Source organism: Paracoccidioides brasiliensis (genome assembly GCF_000150735.1).
Source record: "Paracoccidioides brasiliensis Pb18 unplaced genomic scaffold supercont2.5, whole genome shotgun sequence".
Lineage (NCBI taxonomy): Eukaryota > Fungi > Ascomycota > Eurotiomycetes > Onygenales > Ajellomycetaceae > Paracoccidioides > Paracoccidioides brasiliensis.
The window spans coordinates 1,975,571-1,985,273 of record NW_011371362.1 but is presented as its reverse complement, the minus strand read 5'-3'; the positions used below and the strand labels follow the sequence as shown (position 1 = coordinate 1,985,273).

At 32.6% G+C, this 9,703-nt stretch overlaps 2 protein-coding genes and 1 non-coding gene across 3 annotated transcripts; 1 reads left to right on the top strand and 2 right to left on the bottom strand.

Annotated features, from left to right (window-relative positions):
* Positions 1-2,884: 2,884 nt before the first annotated feature.
* On the bottom strand, positions 2,885-2,972 carry PADG_11866. Its single transcript has one exon. It is a non-coding gene; the product is annotated as a tRNA-Pro (tRNA).
* Positions 2,973-3,354: 382 nt separating this feature from the next.
* On the top strand, positions 3,355-4,407 carry PADG_05058 (chorismate mutase; the record flags this gene model as incomplete). Its single annotated transcript, XM_010762184.1, has 3 exons — positions 3,355-3,425; positions 3,610-4,270; positions 4,330-4,407. The coding sequence occupies 3 exons, from the start codon at positions 3,355-3,357 to the stop codon at positions 4,405-4,407; spliced, it is 810 nt and encodes a 269-aa protein (XP_010760486.1).
* A 216-nt stretch (positions 4,408-4,623) lies between these two features.
* Positions 4,624-5,725, bottom strand: PADG_05057 (protein-transporting protein BCP1; the record flags this gene model as incomplete). Its single annotated transcript, XM_010762183.1, has 3 exons — positions 4,624-5,175; positions 5,287-5,523; positions 5,636-5,725. 3 exons carry the CDS (start codon positions 5,723-5,725, stop codon positions 4,624-4,626), a joined length of 879 nt encoding a protein of 292 aa, XP_010760485.1.
* Positions 5,726-9,703: the final 3,978 nt, after the last annotated feature.

The window sequence follows — 9,703 nt, the reverse complement described above, 5'->3', positions numbered from 1 at the left end:
TGAAGAGATTCAGTGATTAGCTATTATTTAATTCTATACATACATTTTCATCCATCATCATTCTCTTCCTTCTATAATGCTCACCATGTCTATATATCTACCCTCTTATGATTCTAGTTATAGAGCTTCTCACACTTTTTTTTGACACTCAGTTCATTCACTCTAAATGTTCTCACAGAGAGGATCAAGCAGAGGCAAGCTCAACTACTTAAGTTTAACATACTAGCATCTGGAATGAAACCAATAGTGATCACTGCCAGTGTGAAACCTGAGATGTCTCTTCAAGCTCAGTGAAATGAGGCTCACAAAAATGACAAGATTCTGCAGTATCTGAAGCAAACTCTTCATGAGAAAAAATTCAGATTTTCTTCTGAACTTAGCATTAAAATCTGTCTTTGAGTGCTCTTTAAACAAGAACAGAGAGCTTCTTTTTCAAGATCATAAGTGAATGCCAGACTTTGAATCTTTTTAAATCAGATTAGTGCATGAAGCTTATAACTCACCTCTTATCAATCATTCTGAGTGAGAGCAAACAGTAGAAGTTCTAAGACATAAGTTCTACTGGTCAGGCTATGCTGCTGATGTGAGAAGAATGATCAGAAACTGTCATCTTTGCAAATCAAACACTGCATGAAGAGATTAACATCAAAAACTGCTTAAGCCTCTCCTCATTTCTGAACACATATGGCAGAAGCTTTTCATAGACTTTATCATAAACTTATCAAGCTTTAAAGAATACATGAACATCATAGTTATAATAGATAGACTGATCAAGAGAATTATATTAAAAGCAGTTAAGAAAACTGATGTGAAGATGATAGTTAAAGTGTTTCTTTGCAACATCATCTCTCAATATGATATCTCTAAGATGATAGTTTCAGATTGAGGATCAGCTTTCACAAGCATGTTTTGAACTCAGATATGTGAGAAATTAGGTATTAAAAAATGACTCTTCATAGTCTATCACTTAGAGACTGACAGAGCTACAAAGTGAATGAATCAGACTTTGAAAATCTATCTACACAAGTACATTAGCTTTCAACAAAATGACTGATGTAAATGATACTCTCTAGCAGAGCTAGTCATCAATAATAGAGATGCTGTCTCAACAGACATGAGCTCATTTCTTTTAACACATCTTTTTCATATCTTTTTCATTGATATAGCTGATACACCTTCTGTTGAAATGTCTCATAATTTCATTGAGTTTGCAGATGATTATATAAAAAAGATCTGTAAAGTATTGAAGTGAGCTTAAGTAAAAATGACAGATGCTCAGCAATTTCAAGAGAAATATGTGAATAGATAAAGAAACTCAGCTTCAAGCTTTCAATCTGAAGATAAGATCTGATTGAGCTTAGAGAATATGAGAACTAATCATCTTTGCAAGAAGCTGAATGTGAAATACAATCAATATACTATGCTAGAAAAGATGGAATCTCATACTTACTGATTGAATATTTTACTCAGCATTTACAATGTCTTTAATGTAAAGCTTTTACATGCTGTGATAACAGATCTTCTGCATAGTTTGAGACAAACTGACTGACAGTCACTCACTATAGAGACCTCAAAAGAATCTGAGTTTAAGATTGAGAAAATTCAAAGTGAATGAATCTATCAGAGAAAAAAACAATATTTTATTAAATGAGTAGATTGGGCTAAGTCTACATAGAATGATGTAAGTCTTCTACAAGAAGTGAAGGCTTTGAATGCTTGAGAGGCTTTTTAGCAGGTAAAATTAAATATAAAGAGGACTTTAAATAGTTGTAAAGACCTGTAACAAAGAGGGAGAAGAGAAGTATTATAAGAGATTGAATCTCTAAATTCACTATGACTGACTGACTCAGCCTAGTCATCATTTGCAAATGCACATATGATCATGCTACACAAGCTCACTTAAGCTTGAGTTCTTATCTCATTCTTTTTTCCCTTTCTCAAGCAATTCATTTTTGTTATATAGAAGGACTAGTCTCTAATTCTTAAAGCTTAACTTTTTACAATTTTAAATCATGTATTTTTTAATTTTTTATAAATATCTTTTTTATTATATTTAAAAAAGCTTTGATGAGATCAGTATGAGAGAATATTTAATATGATAAAAAAAATCAAAATTGACAAAGTTTTTAAAAAAAATTAAATATATTTTTTCTTAATAAAAATTTAATAAAAATTTAATAAAAAAACTTTTAAAAATTATCAAATTTTTTTTGAATTAATTAATCTTTTACTTATTTAATTTTTATATTTTTTTTAAATTAAATATTAAAAATTGATAATAAAAATAATTACTAAATATTAATTTTTTTAAAAAAATATATTTTCAATAATTATTTTTTCAAATCTTATTTAAATATTATAAAAATTAAAAAAACTAATCAATTTTTATAAAAACTTTTAAATAAAAATATTTTTAAATTTAAATTTCCAAAATTAATTAAGTTTTATAAAGATATTAATTAATTTATTTTATTTTATACTCTATTATATTATTTATTTTATGAGAAGTTATTTATTTTATTTAAAGAAATTAAAAAAAACTGAATTAAAATTAAAATTATAAATATATTTTTTATTTAAAAAATATTAAATATTATTTTGAAATAAAACTTTATAATCATATAATTTAATCAAATAAAGATGATAATTACTAATTAAATATATTTTAAATAAATAAATTAATAAATAATAATAATAATAATAATAATAATAATAATAATAATAAGATTAATAAAAAAAATTTAAAAAAAAAAATTAAATATAAATAAATAGCTAATAAAAATAATATTTAAAAGAAATATAAAATAATAATGATAATAATAGTAATTATATATAAATTAATTAAAAAATTAAGAAAAAATAAAAATTGAAAAGGAAAAAACCTGGGCTCATCCAGGAATTGAACCTGGGACCTCGCGCATTTTTGAAAAAAAATGCCCGAAGCGCGAATCATTCGACTAGACCACTCTGCCGCGGCGAGTGCTATTGGCCCAGCCTTTATTATTAGATATTTTTCTATCTGGAGAATTTTGTCTGGGATTGTCGAAGCAACTATTCTCTATGTCGATACTCGGAGTGACGATAAATTTACTTTTAACAAATGGGGCCACCTATGGTTGCTCTATCTACATTTTACGAGGTAATATAATGTTCCTCTGTATGTAAGGTTGAGTGCAAGAGCAGAAATGCAAGAAACTTTTAGCTAATTTACTAGCGGCACATTAGATGCTTTGACCAAATAAGCTTATTTGTGATCCAACGTGCTTCAGCCATAAACCAACCCACTTTCCAACCAGACCCGTATTCTTCGATCAGCACCTCGATTCTCCAGCTTCACAGAGCTACATTGACACAATGGATGCCGTTATTGACCTTTCTGACGCTTCCAAAGCTTTGGACCTTGCTAATATTCGCTTTCAGCTAATGTAAGTGGGCAACTCAAACCATATCTACCCTACCACGCACCGATGACTGTATTTCCTTGTATTCCTCCTCCGCGAAGAAATCTGAAGCGTAGAAGGAATAATCAAAGAAAAAGGAAGAAGCAGAAGAACTCTATAGCAAACCTTTCAGCAAAGTTACCGTACCCTGCTAATGCCCCTCATTCAGTCGTCTCGAAGATACCATCACCTTCCACCTAATCGAGCGTGTCCAATTCCCTCTCAACAAAACCATCTATATCCCCGGCGGCGTCAAAATCCCGAACTCAGACCTCAGTCTTATGGACTACCTGCTGCGTGAGCAGGAACGTCTCCAGTCCCGTGTGCGCCGCTACCAGTCCCCAGATGAATACCCATTTTTCCCAGATGCCCTTGAAGAGCTCATCATCCAGCCCATTGATTACCCCAAGATCCTCCATGACAACGATGTCAACGTCAACTCTGTAATCAAGTCGCGATACACGAACGAGATCCTACCCAAGGCTTGTAAGAAATTTAACCGCGAGGATCGTGGCGAGGCGCAGGAGAATTACGGCTCTGCAGCAACGTGCGATGTCAATTGTCTGCAGGCGTTGTCGAGACGGATACACTTTGGCAAGTTTGTGGCTGAGTCAAAGTTCCGGGCAGATCCTGAGAAGTTTGTCAAGTTGATTAAGGCTGGCGATAGGGAAGGGATCCATGAGGCTATTACCAATGTCGCGGTGGAGAAGAAAGTACTGGAACGACTCAGGCTGAAGGCAAGGGCGTACGGAACAGATCCTTCTGGGCCTCTTACGCCTGACGACGATAACCAGAAGATTAATGTTGAGGCGGTTGTGGCTATGTATAAGGTTTGTCATAATATTTTATTTAATCGTTGTGCTGGTTGTTCGGACTAACAGCGTAACAGGACAACGTGATTCCGATGACGAAGATTGTGGAGGTGGAATATCTAATGCAGCGGCTGAATGGCACCCAATGGGAATAATCACAGACATATCCGTAGAAGGAATAGATAGAAATATACCTTTATTTCGGCACAATGATTTCACGACGATTGACGGTTTACGGCGTTACGTACCTTCAAAGATTAAGGCGAAAATGGTGGGGAAGGGGAAGGGTATAAGGGGGGAAACGGAAACTTTAAGGAATGAAAGAATTTATATATGATAGAGACAATTAAATCTGAGCGTCATTCATTTCTTCATGACGGCATTAGATATCCCTTTAAATCAACCACCGCCTCTTTGAACTTCGCCGCTTCTATAAGAATCAAATGCCCCCCTGGCCGCACCCCATATTCATGAAACGCCCGCTTGGAGTCTGATGCGCCTTCCTCCTGCTGATGCGTGTATTGATATCCCCCATAGCAGAGCGCATGTTTTTTCAGTATTTCATCTTCCGGGTGAAAATAGAATGTTTCGGTTTTCTCATCCACATCCTTTTTCTTCTTCTTCTGCGGCCTATCGTCTTCCTCGTCTAGTTTTGATTTGATTTTTTCGTAGGTCCGTGATAGAACAAGGTAGTGTGAGAAGTTGTAGGGTTCGTTTTCTTCAAGGGCCCAGGCTATTTCTTCTAGGAGCATGGCGTACATGGGTGGAACAACTTCAACAGGGACGTTGATCAGTCGTTCCGTTAATACCAATCCAATTGCTGGTGGAGTTGGCTGTGAGAGGAGTTCATGTAGGGGTGAGAATTGGGGAGAGGAAGATTTTCGTTGGAGGTAGTTTGTTAGGTCTTTTATAACGGGCACCTCCTGTATAATCAAGTAACATATGGGATTAGCATTGAGAATTACGGAGTACATAGACATATAGCAGTACACTTCATGAGGGTAACGGCTGTCGTGAGTAGACGTTGTACGCACCTTATGCTGCTGCAGATTCAGCACAGTCAGGAATGCAAATGGGTCACTTTCATTCCCGTCAACCTTCACCGTCGAGCCTAACAGAGGTTGCGACAGTATCAGGTCTGTTAATGTTGAGAGGTCAAATAGTGGCGCATCATTGTCTAGCAGCTGGCGAACGAGATTCCTGATGCCGTCGAAGTCTACTGCTGGCTGTGGATCGAACCACTCAAAGTCGACATTTACTATATCCAACTCCTGTCATCATATCTCAAGGCCTGTCAGAAACTGGTGTTCTAAAAAGAATATGCAAAAAAAAAAGGGGTGGGGCGGTGTCCGGTTAAGGGAGAGAGAAGATTAAGATGTTTACCTCCTCGCTACTGCTATCATTTTCGCCTATCGCCTTAATTGTGTTGCCCATCTGCACGGTGCCATCCTTCAATTGCTTGCGTTTACTCATGTTGAAATAATCTCAAAGTTGGGTTTTACATTATACGAGAGGAGCTTGCTCCAAGGAAGGATAGTCATTGTCATGGAGAAAATATATGGTGATTGTTCGGTGGTTTGGTCCCACTAAGCTACAATGGGTTTAGTAGTTGTCTATCTATTGGTTGATAATGAGCGTCCAACGACTAACCGGGCCCTAGTGGTTGATTATGAAATCAACCACTGGTCGGACCCTTGCATATGAGGATCTGCCACCTCAATGTGAACTACCATCTCAGTATGAATTTTTTTTAAAAAAAAATTCTATTCCTTCTTCAAAATTCAATAACCAGTCAACACAATGACTTCTTCATATATTATAATAGACAATAAGATCATAGAAGCTCTAGAATTCATAGTCAATATTGAATATTTTAATATTAATATATTGATGAAAAAATTAAATATTTCTTATTTATATTTGATTAATCAATTTTATAACTATTTCTCTTGCATTAAAAGAACATCTGCTAATCAATTACTATCTTCTGATCAGGAGAAATCAATCTATCAATATATAGAAATACTAGATAAGATAGATTTATATTTTAATTAATCAATCATATTTAATACTATTTAATTCATTTTTATAAAGAATTATAAAGATCTTATTAATCATTCATCTAAAATTGAAAAACATTAAGTTAAAAGATTTATCATTTATTATTTTGAATATAATATATAACAGTAGAAGATTATTAATATGATAAAAAAAATAAGTTTATAAACTATTATTTATATTTAATTGATTTAATTATTTTAAGAAAATAATGAATAACTTTGAGATTTAATTTAATTTTTTCAACATTTTTTTCAAAATTTAGCTAATTTTTGAAATTTCAATTTAAGAATAATTTTATTTGAAAGCATTTATTAAAATTAACTAGTTTTTTAATTTTTAAACTGTTCAAATAAGATTTGAAAAATTAATTATTAAAAATATACTTTTTTTTAAAAAGTAAATATTTATTAATAATTTTTATCATTAATTTACAATACTTGATTTAAAGATTATTAAAATTGAATGACTAAGAAATTGATTAAATTAAAATAATTTAAATAATTTATAAAAGCTTTTATCAAATTATTATTAAGAAAAAATATATCTAAGTTTTTTAAAAACTTTTTTAATTTTGAATTTCTTTTCATTATATTAACTATCTTCTCATATCATTCTCGTCAAAGTTTGTTTAGATATAGTAGAAAAGATATCTGTGAAAAAGTAAAAAATATATAATTTAATTATAAGAAGTTAAACCTCTAGATTCACTTTGGCTGACTGACTCAACCTAGTCATCATTTGCATGTGTGCACATGATCATGCTATATGAGCTCACTTAAGCTTGAGTTCTTGTCTCATTTTTTTCTTCCCTTTCTCAAGCAATTTGTTCTTGTTATATAAAAGGACTAGCCTCTAGTTCTTAGAGCTTAAATGTTTACATTATGAATTGCTTGATTTCTTTTATTGATAGGTCACTGGGAGCTTTAATTCTGTATCATAAAGCTCAGCAAATATGCTGATATATGATAAACTATTGAGAGCCTTAAATACTGCATCATGAAGTCCAGTGATAGTACTGGTATATGAATAAACTAGGTTAGCAATCATGCTAACAAACAAATAAGCAATATTGAAAACATCTAACTGAAAGAGATAAAGTGACAGACTTGTACAATGAATATATAAATGAATCAATGTGAAGTAATGAGCAGGGACATCTTCAGCAACTTTGAACAATAATGAATAGTCTTTCTTCAACAGCAGAAATAGATTCAGTATGAGAACAGAGATTTAATAGCAGCTCAGCAAGCTGAAATAGCTAATCTATATCAAGCTTTGAACACTCTGACATCAATTCTCTCTCAATTGAACTCAGAACCACTCATTGCTGTCAGAAGATAAAAGATCAAACTACTGAACTGTGAGAAATATGATGATTTTAATCTGAAGCACTACTCTCAATGAGAGCTAAAACTTCAATCAAAGCTTAAGATCAATGAGAAAGCTTTAGACAATAATGAAAAATATGTTTGATATATGTACTTGAGATTGAAAGAAATGGCAGCAGCTCAAGTTTATTTCTGAGTTGAGAATAATAAGAACAAGATCAACTTCACAGTAGAGAGCTTACTGAAGCAGACACACATGCTTTTTAGTGATTCTGCATGACAGAAAAAGACTATGCAAAAGCTCAACAATCTATGACAGAGTAGAAGAGCTCTCTTCAACTTTTTGTTTGAATTTAATCAGCTACTGCTGGAAGCTAGTGATCACAGATGAAATGATCATATAAAAAAAAATATTTAAAATCCACTCTAAGCATGGAGCTGAGGGAAGGTATGATGAGTGTAAAAGAACTATCTCTTTACAAGAATTACTGCAAGAAGCTTAGATTAATTGATCATCAACTCTCTGAGCTTAAAACTTTAAGACAGTGATCTAAATATTGTAAGAGCAGATCTTCTTCAGATCATATAATATCTAATTCACACTCTCTATTTTGTCATGCTGTTCTCAATTGATGAAATCAGTCTCAAGCTTCTGCTGATAATCTGATGAATCTCTCTTCTGATGCTGTGACTTCAAGCATTCATCATATTAAATTGATAAATCAGATAGAGATTAATCAAAGAAGAGAGCAAGATTTGTGTCTGATTTATGAAGTCAGAGATCATATAATTAAGAGCTGTTTGTTCAAATCTTTCAGACATTCTGTCACTCTCATGATAGCTAAAATGATTCTCAAGCTGATACTGAATGTCGATGATGATATGGATATGAGTAAGAATTTGAGAAAAGAGTAGCTTCAATCAAAAGACACTGAAAGAAGTGAAATAAAAAGCTTATGAAGAAGCAATAAAGAAGATTTAAATCTAAGATAATATTTAAACCCTTCACTGTCAATGCTCTAGTAGGTAATGCCTTTTTGACTAGAGCAATGATAGACAGTGAAGGTAATGTTTATGATCTTATTTCTCAATTCTACATTAATAAGCATAAGCTCCTATGCATTGAAATTCTCTCTGTTAAAATGATGTTACAAATTTAAAGAAATACTTCATATGAACAATCAAGAAATCATTGAGTAGGAATAAATCTAATAAGAGGGCTGACAGAGACTAAGCGACAGAATAGCAGAATATATTTCTGAAGAGAGTATAGATTGTATGACTGATAGATTGATATGACTGATAAATTTATCTATCAGACCTATCAGTAGATTAGTATGATCAGTATATCAGATCTACCAGATCTACCACAGGATTTCATCATATATATAAAGAGACTCATTACTCTTAGAATCAAAGAAGCTTCTCTTCTTGATCATGATCAATTTCATTACACTTTGAGAACACTCTACCTTTCAACTATTTTATTTAGTTATAATTATAGTTTTAATTTTCTTGAGATACCCTTCTACTGTGTCTACATCTTTTATAAATCATTAGAGTCTTAGACACTTGCCTTAGCTATTATCAGTAATAGATATTAATATTTTTATTATTCAATTCTAGTGGCAACTGACCTTCTTACAGTGATTAAGCATGATAAGGCACTTAGTCAATCTGATATTAATCAACTCAGATGAACGCTTGCTGTAACAGAACCAAGTCCAGTTAACAAATAACCAGCTTTGAAGACTCCATTGAACTCTCCACAAGCATAGTGACTGGCATTTGAATTGATATAGATGATCACATAACTGAACAGACCTTTCTCTACATGATGAATAGATTACATAGTCATGATATATATGTAGATGATCTTTAGCTGGCCCAGTAAAAGATGATTGTGATTTCTCATTGAAGAATTATGGGATTTGAAGAGAGTGGTATAGAGATAGAGTCTAGTTCAAACACAAAAGCTGATATGATTTCTATCTCTGCTGTAAGCTTCTTTAGACTTGTGAGCACTTAAGAGAAATGAAACATCAAGATCTTCACTGTCAGT